Source organism: Glycine soja, chromosome 4 (assembly GCF_004193775.1).
Source record: "Glycine soja cultivar W05 chromosome 4, ASM419377v2, whole genome shotgun sequence".
In the NCBI taxonomy this organism is placed as follows: Eukaryota; Viridiplantae; Streptophyta; class Magnoliopsida; order Fabales; family Fabaceae; genus Glycine; species Glycine soja.
The window spans coordinates 50,795,784-50,811,480 of record NC_041005.1 but is presented as its reverse complement, the minus strand read 5'-3'; the positions used below and the strand labels follow the sequence as shown (position 1 = coordinate 50,811,480).

At 32.9% G+C, this 15,697-nt stretch overlaps 2 protein-coding genes across 5 annotated transcripts; one reads left to right on the top strand and one right to left on the bottom strand.

Moving 5' to 3' along the window:
- Positions 1 to 3,025: 3,025 nt before the first annotated feature.
- Positions 3,026 to 9,302, bottom strand: LOC114410372 (probable methyltransferase PMT25). 4 transcript variants are annotated; one of them, XM_028374297.1, is made up of 9 exons: positions 8,950 to 9,301; positions 6,922 to 8,034; positions 6,687 to 6,836; positions 5,847 to 6,117; positions 5,635 to 5,745; positions 5,379 to 5,553; positions 4,475 to 4,744; positions 3,570 to 3,770; positions 3,026 to 3,475 (listed from the first exon to the last, which is right to left on the bottom strand). In XM_028374297.1, the coding sequence occupies exons 2-9, from the start codon at positions 8,017 to 8,019 to the stop codon at positions 3,247 to 3,249; spliced, it is 2,505 nt and encodes an 834-aa protein (XP_028230098.1). In that variant the 5' UTR covers positions 8,020 to 8,034; positions 8,950 to 9,301; the 3' UTR covers positions 3,026 to 3,246. The 4 variants fall into 4 exon arrangements, with proteins under 4 accessions (XP_028230098.1, XP_028230097.1, XP_028230100.1 ...); XM_028374296.1 differs by having other exon boundaries at positions 6,922 to 8,031; XM_028374299.1 differs by having other exon boundaries at positions 6,922 to 7,829; positions 8,950 to 9,297.
- A 1,546-nt stretch (positions 9,303 to 10,848) lies between these two features.
- LOC114410371 (protein STAY-GREEN LIKE, chloroplastic-like) lies at positions 10,849 to 13,942 on the top strand. Its single transcript, XM_028374295.1, has 5 exons — positions 10,849 to 11,190; positions 12,209 to 12,385; positions 12,517 to 12,675; positions 13,115 to 13,261; positions 13,560 to 13,942. Exons 1-5 carry the CDS (start codon positions 11,014 to 11,016, stop codon positions 13,662 to 13,664), a joined length of 765 nt encoding a protein of 254 aa, XP_028230096.1. The 5' UTR covers positions 10,849 to 11,013; the 3' UTR covers positions 13,665 to 13,942.
- Positions 13,943 to 15,697: the final 1,755 nt, after the last annotated feature.

The following is a 15,697-nucleotide window of genomic DNA, read 5'->3' as shown; positions in this document are numbered from 1 at the left end:
CCTAAATTCGGATAATGGAGTCCCCCTTGTTCTTGTAATAAGGGTATCACAAATTTCAGTTATTAACTTCCTGATATTCTCCTCATCAGGCTCTCCTTTCTATGCAACTTATTTCTAGTATAGTTCTCTTTAGGAGTTACTACTAGTGTCTTTTAATTTGTTTCTCTTGTAAACAACTTTTTATATATATATATATATATATATTAACTCGCATATAATTCAAATACTTCCACATTAACACAAAGTGAAGCAACCAAAAAGCATAAACATTATCAGCTAGCAAAGAAAAACATTTAAGCATTTACAATAAACATTCATGTTCCTTGATGCACATGCATGTGTTGAAGACTGATTCTTTATCTTATACCACTTTTTAGCCAAAAATTTATAAGCTGGAACACTAAAAGTTTCCTAGGATATTTTGACACATTAGTTGGTGTTGCCCCTTGAGAGATAGACATAAAATCTTCTGCCTAATGTGTTTCAAAAGAATACAAAATAAAAAATATAAAAGATATTAAAACACCCTAAAAGTATTATTTCTCACACCCCAGATAGGAACAATATATTCAACTTTTTGTATAGGCACAAACAACGGAAGCAGTAGATTACCTTTAGTCTGAATTGGGACATCAAAGCACGTGAAACTATGGAAATTAACTATAATATCCAAGATAGGGAATTATGCAAGGCCATATTATTTCATTTTAAGGAGAATTAACGGATGGAATAAATAAAATCCATTTGCTAGTGGGAAATTGTTGGTTTTAAACTTATGAACTGAAAAGAACTTTAAGAGAGAAAAAATGGAATCAATTTTTCATCATTGCATCTCCCCCATTGTAACCATTATAAGGGTAAGCACACGTACTTGTGCTGTGAATGTACAATTTCATCCAATCATCTAGGCACTGCGGTGCATAGAAACAGCATATCTCATCAGTTGCATCAAGCTGGAATCTTGATCATATATCATAATCTGACGTAAGTCTCGATCGTTACAGCTCAACATCTTATCCTTTTACTCCAACGATGCTCATCCTCATCGTCCATTAATTTCTAAGTGATTAAGTGGTGAAGTCAGAATAAGTGGTTGTAGCATTCTTCTTAGCATGTTGGCACGTATATGCCTCCATTGTCCAATAGATAACCACAAGAAATGTGTTGTTGCTGTTGAGGTTATGGAGGTATATGGTGAAGAACTGTTAGGCTATTTATCTTTTCTCTCTCCTTGTTAACGACGTCGCATTAATGGTTCTTCTTCACATGTGTTTACTTTCTTTCCTTCAGATAGCATTCTCAACTTAATTTTTTTTTTATTTGTTACGCTTATAGTTTCATTAACACAAGTTTATTTTCATTTTCTTACAGAAAAGCATACAATAAAACGCACAACATGTAACAAGAAGTCCCTGAAACGCCTACAACTCCATTTGATACCTTTTTGTTTAAGCATGTGTTATAAATAATACAGCAATGCTATATGGTGCGAAAGTGAGGAAGGGAGCACGAAAGGCATGAAATGCCTTGGTTTGATGATGATGTGCAGTTTTTTTTTAATAATGAATTAAAGTTTAAAAGATAAAAAATATATATAAAATATCAAGATTTGATCTGAGATTCTATCCCACTAATTGTGGAGTTGCTTGCCAAAATTAAATAAACAATATCATCAAACAAATTCACTTATGATCCCATGATAGTTTTCAAAAATATCTAATTTGGTAAATAATTTTACGAGATCACCTAATTTAATAAAAAAATCCAAATTCTACAGTTTTGTTTGGTAGAACATTCAATATCTATTGTTGCAGCGAAACTATAAAATGCTCTATTTTGTTTGGTAGAACTTGTCGGAAGTTTGACATATTTTTATTATAGAATATTTAATATATTAACAAGTTTTATAGATTCTTATGGACAATTTTTTTTTAAAATGAAAATAAAGTAGAGATTTTTTTATAGAATAACTATTATTTTTATTAAGATTTTAAGATTATTTTCAATGATGCAGAGAGGAATATAATTCTTACAATTTTAGATTATATATTTTCCTTATATAATTGGACTTTGTATCTAAAGTTGCTACTTTTAAATCTCTGACTGGGGTGAATTTCTATTTTCCTACTTATTAGTTGCGGATAACAGCTAAGCAACCTCTTTCGTGTGAAAAGTACGATTTTTTTTCGTACCGTCAAGCATTTTCCTAAATAATATCCATGATAAGCCCATAATTTATATGAATAGTTTTTTTTTATTTGTATTTCTTTTTTTTTTACAAACACTATTTGTATTTCTTTGAATAGGTTGAAAAGCTACTCTAAATTTAGCAAACAAGAAAAATATTTCTCTTATAAATGAAAAAATTAAAGTAATTAACTGATTGCTTGGTTTATTTCTCAATGCGCTTCATATATTTATTTTTTGGTTATGTAAATAATAAGATGAAATAAGCGTGTGCTTCCTTTCTCAGTGTGGAAAATGCATCGTGATCCTCTTCATTTCTGAGTCAATTATTTTACCCCAATTTTTTCGTCGAAGTTCTTATACTAGCTTAAATAAAACAAAACCTATTCAAAGAATCAATCAATTTCATACTTTGAATGAGTCTGGAAATTGGAAGAAAATTTGGAAGATTAATGCCCGAGAGGATTAGAGTTTTCATTTTTTATTAATTACGTATAACTTAAAAATTAAATTAGTTTAACTAAGGAAAAAGTTGGTACATACGAATGGTGTCCTTGTTTGGATTGACTACAACTACAATAATTAGAAGTTAGAACTTAGAAAACATCTGTTGTAAGAAATGGTAGCTTTTACCTTTATCCGAATTATCCACATCAAACGTATATGAAAGCTATTAAAATTTCTGAATTTTAGATAGTGACCATGTACCACGCAAATTCATATTCAATATTCCTAACAAATTACCACTCTACTGGGATTCATGTGTGTATAATTTCGATTCCAACTGCAACCCACCCTCATCACTAGAACTGAGCTCATGTGACAGGACATAAAAATATTGAATCAACAAAATAACATAAAGTAAGAGGGGTGTTAGATGAATAATAAAGCACGAATTTACATTAAATAATAATAAATAATAAATAGATATTACATAGAGAAGTAAATGCGTCACTCTTTAATACTAGTAATACAACCATAGAAGTAAAAGAAGACGTATTCTGCCAAAACAAAGGAGTGTGCCAGCCTTGTTGAGATGGTGAAGCTGAAGCCTCCTAATCATGCAATGGCTGATGCAACTGTTTCAACCTTTGTTGGACGCCAGAATGTCTTCTGAATGCAAAGGAATCCCTCCCCATTTTTGGAATATGTCAACTGAATATCCCAGTGTAGAGATTTAGCCATGCTCTCTATCTCGCCAATAGTTTCAACATTGTCTCTTATGACCAAATATCCTTCTGGTCTCAGGATCCTATCAACTTCTGCAATCACTGCCAGTATGTTGCACCTGAATCCAAAAATGCGTCAGCTAAATCAGAGATATATAATATAAGGACTAAGGAGATTTCTTTGTTGATAATTTTTAAAATTACTGAACATACTTTTCCTTAAGTGTTGAGAATATAGAGTCGGCATGCAGAAGATCATATGATCTAGGGTAAGTATTCAATGATTCACACCAATCATGATAAATACCGAATAATCCACGCTCATATATTATTGGCAGTGTGTCTGGAGAATCAATTGGAACCACATTCATTACCCAAACATTCACTTTCAGGGCTCTGAGTGCTGCAGCAAAGCTGAAGACACGAGAGAAAGCAAAAAATAATGAAGTCTATAAGCATTCACCCAAATAAAAAGTCTTACAGCTTAGGACAAGCAATTATTCACAAGTTAGTATATTTCTAAAAGAATAGTTATAGAAGAAAATATTCAAAACAGTAAACATTTTCAAAAGGGTTAAAAGGACAAAAAACTAACAGAAGAAAAAGTGTGAAACGCTGAAGTGTACTTGAAAAGGCTGATGATCATTCTGCACAAATGAAATGCCATTTTGGCCCCTAAAAAATTTAGGATCACATTAGTTTGCAAAAAAATGGAAATCACCATTTTCATCCCTAAAAGATGAAAATGCCAATCGATTTTGTCCTTTTTAAGGATTATATTGATGTAAAAAAAGGATTAAATTGATCTGACTTTTTCATCTTTTAGAGATGAGATTGTGATTTTCATCTTTTAGGGACTTATGTGACCAATCTCAAATCTTTCAAGGACCAAAATGATGTTTTATTCTTTTGGCAGACACCACATGAAATTATTGGGTACTAGAGTAGAATATGTACTCATTTTCCTCCTACTCCTGCTAGTGGAAACTTTTTTAGCCGAGAAAGAAAGAGAAGCAGTATCAAAAGATAATAATTTTCCACCAGAACAAAAGCAAAAAGTAATTCATTTCCTTTCAAAGAGGAACCAGGAATATGCACGAGTACAAATAATATCTTACCCTCCATAGACAGCTTTCATGTCCATGACATTTCTTACTGAAGACCAATTGATACCCATTCCATTCAAATACGAGTGGGAAATAACATTTTTCCAATGCTTGTAATCAGCAGTGAATTCCACTGATGCAGCTCTTCCATAAACACCAGCCTGAGAGTCTATCCAGTAAGGTGGTTTCTCCAACCTCAGTGGCCATTGCTCAGGCCAGATTGATCCACGCTCTGATGCATCTACGGGCACTTTGTGCATACAAGCCTGTAGTGATACATTCCTGAAGACATGGAAGTTGGAACATATCATTAAAGTTAGTAGAGTAACTTGTTCAAAAAGGAATAATCTCCAACTAAGTTATGCACTATCAACAGTCAACACTCTTGAATGTTAGCATAGAAGGCAATTTGAACCTGAGTGATTTATTTTGAGATGTTTAACTCCATTCTTTTCTCTTAATTAGCTCTAGTGATTCAAGCCCAGAAGAAAAGAACGTCAAGGATTTGAATAAAAGAATACTTAAATTAATTTTAGTGTCAACTATTAGGAATCTCATTCTTTTTCTTAAGCTTCACACACACAAATTGCTAGGTGACTGACAATGCATAACAGTACTCTCCAGATACCAACAAATTACTGTAGCAAAACTTTTAAGAAAAATTTATGCATCTCCAAACAAAAGAAAGCTTGCAAAAAATTGACAAGGGAAAAACTGTTTTCACTTGTATATCAACAATTATAAATTCATACTTCTTGGTAGAAAGACTATGGATTGTCTGGATTAGTATTGCTATTATTTTATATAAAAAAAATTGCATTCATATTAGGAAATTTTCAAAGCATTATCTCCATTCCTCCTTATTTGAGAATCCTATTCATGCCTATTGCCAAAAAATAGTCAAAAATTGAAGTACCAGGCTGTATTTGGATCATCAGATTCGCTGCACATTGGTGGCTCATGTTTTATTCTGTTGTTATAGCACTCATTGTCAGTTGGTTTTCTATATATTGCTGCTGCCACTCCATTCAATTTGTCCTTTGCAATTACCACCAGATCCCAGCACATTGACTTTGTAATTTCACCCATTGCTGCAACAAAATGGTTTTGTATAAAATCAACCCATAAGTTCATTTCCTAGAGTAACATGAATTTGGGTTCAATGGTTCTACCTTTCCAAATCTCAACATCCTCTGGATCCTTTTGATACACTGGAGTAGCAGACCATACAAAGTGACCTCCAGGTCGTAAGACACGATTAAGCTCTAAGAGCAACTTGCCACCTGCATTGTACATACCAATAGAGTATTACAAGGAGAGTCAAGCATAGGTGAGAATTAAAAGTATTGAGAGAAACAAAACTTTATCAAAACTTTTATCACACCTTCTATGTGCCAAGGGACTCTACAACGAGCACAGTGGACAAGATCAAAGACAGAACCGGGGTAGGGTAATCTTACAGTGCCCATGACACCTAATGTGGCAGGAATTCCCCGTTCCAGTGCAAATTGCACTTGTGCCTCATGCACATCTTTTGGAGCAAATGACATGGTCAGAACGTCTTTTTCAAACAGATAGCCTCCAAAGCTGGCTACCCCACACCCAACATCCAATATCACACGACTTCTCTTCCCCCATGCAATTTTGGGAAGAGACTGCATCATTAGACAAGTATCCATTTAGAGGGGTAATAAGTCAAATAACAGATATATCAATCAAATGAGAGCAGGATAGCTAAGGCACTGGTTGATTTCCAAGACAATGTATTCACAAGTTTGTTGAACTCATTGCATAAAATAATTAAAGGTCAAGGATGTGATGTGATATTGCAATGACAAAGCAGAAAAAGGAAAGCTAAATAAGGTAAGTGCTAACATGAAAATGAGAAGGTCAGTTCAAATTAAGGACAATGGACAACTATTACTGTGTCTTAAAAATATAAATGATGTAACTTCCTCAAAAAAAATGTCAACATATTATGTGTTTTGCATGCTAGAATGTTACTTAAGAAGTTTCTGTTTTCCCATCACTAAGAATCAGATTCTAAGAGTGATTGGAATCTACCTATATGGAGCCTATAATTGTAACTTTAACTTAAGGGCCTTAGTGGGCTGCTCAGGAACCATTGGGCCAGAATTCCAATCAAAGAGCAGTTGGCTATGCAAAACAACATATTAACGAGATAATGATAGCATTGCAACACAGAAACCTGAGAAAGGCTTACTTTCTGAATGAATTCAATGTAATGAAGAGCACCATGTTTAAACTGAGTTCCACCACCTGGAAAAGTAAGGTATTTACCAGTAACTTTGACCCAGTTTTGATGACCCTTATCTACAACAAGTTTTGTGTGTGGAGCATTGTTGTACCATATCTGCAATAGGCACCAAAATATGGAATTTCATTATTTAATATTAAGTAACAACATGTGGCTTTCATCCACTTTATGTATTGCATACCATTTCCCTGCTTTTGGGCCACCTAATTGGGCTTCTATAACCCTCAGGCAGAGAAACAAGACAAGTGGTAGCTTCATCAGGACAGTGCCTCTCACGATGTTCATAGTGCCTTATGCTCTGAAGCTTTCTAATTGCTTGCCAATTGTCAAGGCAAGGAATGTACTCTGATCCAGTAGTTGTATTACAAAGTTTCCAGTCATATGTTCTGCTGTCAATAGAAACCGAAGACTTCTGTGATTCCTTCTCATGCTGTGACTCTGCAGCTTGAGTTGACCATGTTCCATTTTCAGTGCTAGTTTCAATCAAAGTTTCTGATGGGGTACCAGTAATAGAAACTTCTTTTAAAGCTGGATTGTTTTCATGGCTTTCTGTGTTACTCCCTCCAGTACTTTGTGTTGTCTCTGAATGCAGATTTTTCTTTATTTTCTCCTCCTCAGTCTCACCAACCATCTCATCTTGTTGTGTGACTTCACCCTTACCCTTTTCTGTCCCTAATTTTTTATCATTTGCGCTCTTGTCAGATTCTTTTTCATCTAAAGTTTCCATTGATCCTTCAAGTTCATCATCATGAATTTGATCATTTGATGTTTCTTTGGATTCTGAATTTAAGCTTCCATCTGATTCTTTCTCCTTCTCGTCAGTGCTCGGCTTGACATTCCTCATTTGATCATTCTCCTCAATAGTATTCCCCAGACCCTCCTCCAAATCATTCTTTTCATCTGAGTTGTCCCCAACAGCCTCCTGGTTTTCTTCCTCGGTATTATCAGACACTTTTACAATTCCCTTTTGGTCATCCAGGTTTTCTGGATGGCTATCACCACTCTGAGATTTTTTAGTCTGGCTATCTCCCCGTGTTGATTCTTCTGATATATCACCAGATCTGTCTTCAAATTGCTTGGAATCACTTGCTACATTTTTAACATCATTAATGGTATCAGTCTCAGATACCTGAATGACTGAATTCTGAATTGGAACAATGGATGACATTACAATCCATACACCAACTAAACAAAATGCAACGAACACAGCGACAGAGACCGTTGAACAGTAGTTTGACAACTTCCTCCCATCACCTCGGGAATTCTTTCCCAGCGCCATGTTGGCTAATTACTGCTATTTTAAGATAAATACAGCAAGAAAGGGGAGCAAAGTATTATCAAATCTATAAAAAAATCATGTAGCTCAGCTAAATGTTGATGCTTTCTTCTTTTTAAAAAACTCTTGGAGAGTAACTTGTCAGGATATCTCCTTTACATAAATTGGAAGGAAAATCTTGTTTTTGCCTTACCATGTTATTCAAATAAACCAGCATATCAAATGCATAAAACCCAAAAGCCTAACCCTAGAGGGTAACAAATGTTCTTTCTAAAGTTCCAAATTTGAAGGTTGAAAGAAGGGAGAACAAACATAGATCAACAGTTTTAGCAATGACGATATGAACATAAAATAAGACAGAAAGCGAGAGATTGACAAGTACCTACCTGTTACTAGCAACCAAACACGATCAAAGTTTATAGATGCGTAATGTTCTATATTCGTGTTTCTCTATTTGTCTTTCAAAGAGGAAAAAAAATCAAATTTTCATGAATAAAGGATAAACTTTTATCAAGAAAAATCAAAGCTTTCTCCCAAAAGTCCAACCAGTAAAGGAATTTTCACACAAGGATGCGAATGTGTGAGCCAAAACTGAGCAAATTTAGTGCAAATACCAACAATTGCATAAACCTGAACACACCTTATGGGGGAAACCATGAAGAAACCGAAAATACCAAAAAGCCCAAAACATGAAAAGTGAAAACAGAGACGAGATTCCCAAATAAGGGAAATGAAGATAACGGTTCAAGAGAAAAAAGCATCCAGCTTTAAACTCACTTTCCCCAAAAAAAAACAGACACCCATATAAGCACATTTTTGGAATATTCTTCTGGAATAGCAAGATCATCAATACACAGATGCAAGGTCCTTAGATCCTACTCTGGAAGGAAAGGAAGCAAAATGTGAAAACAAGGAAAGGGGATAGAACTGTACCTTAAGGGCCAGGAGGTGAGATTCCTAGAGCAGTCGTTGCTCACATTTCTCCGTCATCAACTCAGTAGAGCACGTTAACAGGTATATGTTATTGTTGGAGACACAACAGAGGTGAAAGAATGTGAGATTTTTTAGGAAGGACAAGTTTGATGTTGCAGAAGAATGTGGGGAATCTCGTTTAGGCCAAACACTGTCACTATAATATAATAAGGAAATGACCCCTGATTGAGGAAAAACTGAAAAAGAGAGAGAGAACACTATCTTTTACTGTGTGCTAACTAAAAATATCAAGCTCATAGAGGTATTTGTCGTTGAGTATTTGACTATGAGAAGAAGTTGACATGTGTCTTCACTGTCCTGTACATCATTCATCACTCGTGGTTTTGTGAGTTGTTCTGTTCTGTTCAAGTACAATAATATTTTCGGTTTTGGATTGGACTAGAGGTCCAATGAGTATGGGTGGGTTAGTTCAAACTAAAGTACTGACAATTTAAATCATAGGTGTCGATCAAAGTTAAAGTAAGATTTTTAAGGGGGTATTGGATTAAAATTTTAAAGAATTTAAAAATATATTTTTATTCAATTAAGACTTAAAAATAATATAAATAAAATTTATGATATTTAACTTTGACTTTTAAGATTTCTTTAGACATATAATACAATATGATGATATTTAATTAAGCAAAAATTATAAATTTGATTTTTTTATTGGTCTTAAAATTTGATTTTGGTCATTTAATTTATGAATTTAATCTTTTTGCAATTCCGTTATTTTAGTCTTCAATTTCAAAGTTGGATGTTGATTGTTGCTTGTTAATGTTTACCGTCACGTGTCGCATTTTTATTGGACATTAACCGCTATGTTTCACGATTGTATTGGAGGTTGACGTTAATTAAGTGCACAAAATTAACATTCAATACATGCACGACACATGATCGTCAACGTCCAATAAAAATGCGACACGTGATGATCAATATTGACAAACAACCATCAACGTCCAATAACAAGATGGTTAAAAAACTGGAGACTAAATTCATTAATTAAATTATAGGGAGACTAAATTTATAATTTTGCCTTTAATTAAAATACAACGGTGAACAAGAGATTGTTTCTTCAACCTAAATTAAAGTTATATATCCCTATAAGGAATGCTAGTGTCTTGTTTAGATTTTTTTCTATGATTAATTAAAATTTATTATAAATCACTAATTTTGATTGGTCTTACATCCAAATCATAAGAGAGAATCATTTAATAAAATGTGAAATTCATAAAAATTGATGATTTTAAATAAATTTTAACTAATCAAGTAAAGAGTGTAAGAAAGAGAGGCTTAAAAAAAGTATCACTAGGATTTGTTTTCTTTTGAAATGTCTTCTTAATAATAAAAAAAATGACCTAATATAGATAGTACTTATAAGAGAAAAATATAATAAAATAAATCAAGTTGGAAATATGTTTTTAATATGTATTCGTTGTGTATTTTGAAAAATCTTTGTGGAGACATACTATGAAAATTATTTCTACTGTGTGTCTGGACAAGGTCTATCGTGGTATAGAATAATTTCGATTGTGTATGTCAATTTTATAAAAGAAAAAAATGAAAAATTAGGAAGAATGAGATGAACTTAGAAAAGAAAGGAAGTGGGAATAGCAAAGTCCAAGTAAGTTGAAGGCCTGAAGCAGATCAGGATTGGTGTCACACCGAACTGTTGACCCAAGTAAAGCCACGTCACTACATTATCCACAACATGTTATCCAAAATTTGAGCTCTTTGATGGCGTGGCACAACGTTCAATTCCATTCTCAAATCATGCATCGTGTTAAAACTACGTACAATATATTATAAGTTTCCATTATTATAAATAAATAAATAAACGTGTGGAAGAAATAGAGTGACAACGGAGATTTTCGAATGTGGGGTCTGAATCACAGTCCACACGAAGGAACAAAACCAAGAACACCACTTTACTTTCTCTTTCCTTCTCCGCCACTGTTAAGGCTTGAGAAGAAGACAATGGTGGCTTGTGAAACATGAAGAGGAGCACTGTGTTATGCATGTTCAATGGCATGTCATTGTGCTTCTTACAATGCCTTTACATTTTCACCAACCAGAGAGTTCATCACCACCACCACCACCAACCACATCATGTCAAAAACATCATCCACTACTACTAGATGCAGACCCTTTCTCTTGTCCATCACCAATGCCACACCATCCTACAACACCCTTGTTTCTGAGGTGCCCTTCTCTCCCCTATATACCCTTTGATATGTCCTGCCATTGTCATGCATTCAGTGTTGCCTGCTTGCATTTTGGTTTTAGTGGCTAGCATAAGGGAATTGAAATTGTTGGTTTTTTTGTTGTGGATATTTACATGTTTAATGTGACTAGTTTGTTAGGCTTTTTGGGTCATGAATTTGCATGTTGAATGTCCTATCCATCTGCCATTGTTGATATTTAACACAATCCTTTACTATGCAAATTACCGAAGTGAAACTCTAATTCCAATTGAAGAACAACACCAAAAGTATTTAAGAAACTGCATTTAAGTTTTGTCCTTTCTAAAATGGCAAATAATTTGAAATAAACTAATACTTCAAAAGTGACAATTATTTTGAAATGAATGGAGTATGCAAACCTGAACTCAACTCCCAAGACCCAGCATTGTGTTTTGCCAATCTTAACGATAAAGCAGGAAATTTAAATTTAGACCAGATGCAACAGAAAGTCCTCATTTCCTGAAATTATTTATTTATTTTGAATTCCTTATTACTCATATGTGAAATGTGTAGATGGAATTATGCTTCCTGTATTTCACTTCCTTATCTATAGAGATATTAAGATTATACCTGTAAAAGATTTTTACTTTTGTTGGCCTATTGCAATTGCATTCTTTGACTATTGGCTGCATTACAGTTATCACTGAATTATGGATAAACAGCTTCAATGGGTAATCTGGCTTCTGGCTTCCAGTTCCAATTTACAAAATTAAGATTCCGTTTCTTGATTCATGCACAACACCAATATGCTTCGAGAGATAATTATTTGCAATTTGAGATCCATCCAAATAATTTCTCACTGTAGTCCATGAACACCAAATACCTTCCTTCTCTTTCTTGACTTCAGTTTAATCTTACAACATTGGATATCTTTGTTTCGTTTCGTTATAGCAATACAATTTTTTTTTATTTGATGTGTTATAATTAGTATCACTGATATTCCTTGTATAAGAGGGTTTTGTTTTTATTTTATTTAGGCTGTTAGGCTTTTGGTTCCTTCAGCAAGATTTGAAGCTTCAAAACTGAAGGTTGTTCTATTGGAAGATCAGATAAACAAACACGCTAGTATTATTCCAAGAACCTACATTCTATCCCATTGTGACTTTACAGCTAATCTGACTTTAGCGGTGTCCAATGTGATCAACCTAGAGCAGGTTTGTGTCTTTACTCTTGCATGCTTACTGCTTAGCTTGGAAACTAGGGCCTAATTCATATGTTGAGCAAGAACATTAGTTCTCTTAATTTATGCGTATTTTATGTATACAATTCCTTCTGTGACTGACAGTTGAGAGGGTGGTATGAGAAGGATGATGTTGTAGCTGAATGGAAGAAAGTGCAAAATGATATGTGCCTACATGTTCATTGCTTTGTCAGTGGTCCCAATTCCTTCCTGGATCTGGCTGCTGAATTGAGATATCACATATTCTCCAAGGAGATGCCTTTGGTATGTTTGCATTAAACTTGTAGATCCCATCAAAACAAAAAAATCTGAATTATAGGACTGATCTAAGTATTATGCTATGCATGACAACCTCCTCAAAAGCTTTCATGAGTATTTTGTGGGAGGGGGTATTGGTGAACTGTTCCTTATCAATGCTTTCCATTGCTCAAAATGAATAAGAAAGCTTATAAAGGATGTTTACAATGGAATAATATGTCGTCTCCTAAACTTTCTCTTCAATCTTGTATGTTGTGCAAAATGTGTTCTATCTGGTATTTGCACAAATTCTAGCTCCAATTGGAAATAATTAGTGAATTCTTGAGGAGGTTGCTATGTTCTCGTATTATTAATTGCAAGGATGAGTCTCTGATTTTTTAAAGAATTTTTTTATAAAAATGCTAATATATGACACATGGTTGGATTCTTGACTTGGGTATGCCAGGTACTCAAAGCAATTCATTGTGGAGACTCTGCACTTTTCCGTGAGCATCCTGAATTGCTGGATTCTATAGTTAGAGTATATTTTCATTCTTGCTCAGAAAAATACAACAGGATGGAATGTTGGGGACCTCTCAGGGATGCAATGGAGGTAAAATTAAGACATGTGGAAATGAACAATGATTGGGAATTTGGATTTGGAATTTTACTTGTTTGCTTAGAACACAAATTTGCTACCATCAAGATTTCAATAAATTCTAAACAAAATAAACTCTACTTATGAAAAGAAAAAGGAAATTTCTGATCGTACTTTACTATTTTTCTAATCAATGTTATTTGTTACCAATATCTCATAACCGTTCATGTTTGAGGATTTAAAATATAAATAAAATGACTGATATAAGCAATAACTGATTTTGCTTTTCTAATTTTGTCTCTTCTGTCTTCAGGGAAAACAAGCAGATCAGTTCCAAGGGTCAATAAGAAGAGATAGTCCTGAAAAGTTGCGGAGCCCAAAGTCCATCTTCCAAGCTCTTTTTGCTTTTCTTCTTTGAAATATATCAATAACTTGGATTATTTGTTTGTATCCCAATTCCTCCCACAGCTCAGCAATTCAGGTGGGTTAGACAAAGCAAAATTCAGCTTGCAAGAATGAACTAATCCCAAAAAGAAACTATGTATCTTTGGGAAGACCCAAAACCAAAAGAAAAATGTAAAGTTGCACAAAAGCAGATTTCTTGTGCCACCAAGGCAATTTGCTTTTATGATTTCTGTGACTGCTATTGTAAAATTTTAAAATTAAATAATGATACGTGGATAATTTTTAGCATTACATAATTTCCATTCAAATACGAGTAAATGGTATGTTCCATGCTCTCATCCGGTCTCAAATCGTTGTGTGTATTGTAAATTTGATGAATTTTACAATAGTTATCTTAAAAAGTATATTCACAATAATTTTTAATTAATTTTTAATTGGTAGATGGTAACACTAACACTACATAGAAATTAAATGTTTAGAACATTTTTGTTGAAATAAAAATAATATTTATCTATTATTATTATGATTTGTGAATTTGACTAAAAGATAAAAAAAAACTTAATTTCAAGGCTTTTCATATATTTATCTACAATATAACTTTTATATATTTACTTTTTGACTATAGGATTAAAAAGTAATTCTTGGAGAGATTTTACTTATTTTTTGGTTGGATTTCGGATTAGTCAAAGTTTTTTTTTCTGATAAACTCAAGAGTTAACAAAAAAAATTACACTTGCATCTCTCATATTTTTTTTTTCAAATTGCATCTGAAATTCTTCCTTTCTTGCATCCTAAAAATTTTCTTTAATTGTTTAGCTTACATTACACTCATACCTCCTCTCTTTCCTCCTAAACAACAGGAAGTAGACATATGATGATCACATGACTTTTAATGAAAATTTATGTTTAAAATATCCTCATCTTTTTTCTCTTAACTCTATAAAAGACATGATGTTATTTTCAACCTAAAAATATTTTAATATTATTCCTTCTTTTTTTTTCTATGATTAGACGTGAATCAAGTTTTTTGTTGGACGTTAACCTACCTTGTTGGTACGCATGTGTTAACATTCTTCCTTCTTCTTCTTTTTTTTTAGTACAATTTTTTTGGTACATGTTGAGTCGTTTAGTTACTGCATTATTGTTGAACATGTTTTCAACAATACTTATTGAGTAAATATGATCCTTTGCTTCAAATTTTAGTGTTTTGTTATTGCATTTGTATTTTTAACTCTTTTCTTTGAAATATTTATTTTTGATGACTAGGTGCTTGATATAATATCTCAATCAAGAGCTACATCTTCTTCAAGTATTAACAACAATTAAGTAAGAGTCAACTATTAAAGAAAAAATTGATATTGCCTTAAAAAAGGTTCATTCCCAAGATCACTTGTTAATTTGCTATTGAGCATTTAATAATAATTTTAAGGCAATTTCTTCTGCTCATATATTTCAATTGACATTAGTTAATGATGTTAATAGAAGGGGGATAAAAGTAATATAAAAAAGAAGGGATATCGAGTGTAATTTGAGAAAAACACAAGGGATGCGAGTACAAAAATATTAGGATCATTTTGTCTGCTCACATATTTCAATTGACATTAGTTAACGATATTATTAACAGAAGGGAAGTAAAAGTAAAAGTAATATAAAAATAATAAGGGATATCAAATGTAATTTGAGAAAAAATACAGAGAGTGCGAATGTTACTCTAAAAAAAGAAAAATAAAAACTTAATTTGACTATATACAGGATAGAAAACAATATTTATCTACAAGTTAACTTTTATATATTTAATTTTTGAAACGGGTAAGGGTTAATTTCAAAGTTTTTTGAGGCAGATTCTTTTTAAACATAAGAATGATACACTACACTACAATATTTTCATAAGTTTACCCTAAAAGGTTTATTAAAATAAGTTGAAAAGAGTTTATATATATAAAAATCATAAGTTATTTTCATGAATTCTTCAAATATGTCATAAGATAAATTCAAATGTAAATAAGTTTTTCCGAACTAATAGCATGCTGGATCACAGATCTTATC

Bases quoted from the DNA above. Each gene is read 5' to 3' on its own strand.
- LOC114410372 (XM_028374297.1), bottom strand. From the start codon at position 8,019: ATGGCGCTGGGAAAGAATTCCCGAGGTGATGGGAGGAAGTTGTCAAAC. The intron at 5,554-5,634 runs GTAGAACCATTG...ATTTTGTTGCAG, and splicing joins GGATGTTGAGATTTGGAAAG to CAATGGGTGAAATTACAAAG. The intron at 3,476-3,569 runs GTATGTTCAGTA...TTTTGGATTCAG, and splicing joins TTCTCAACACTTAAGGAAAA to GTGCAACATACTGGCAGTGA.
- LOC114410371 (XM_028374295.1), top strand. From the start codon at position 11,014: ATGGCATGTCATTGTGCTTCTTACAATGCCTTTACATTTTCACCAACC. The intron at 12,386-12,516 runs GTTTGTGTCTTT...TGTGACTGACAG, and splicing joins ATGTGATCAACCTAGAGCAG to TTGAGAGGGTGGTATGAGAA. The intron at 13,262-13,559 runs GTAAAATTAAGA...TTCTGTCTTCAG, and splicing joins CTCTCAGGGATGCAATGGAG to GGAAAACAAGCAGATCAGTT.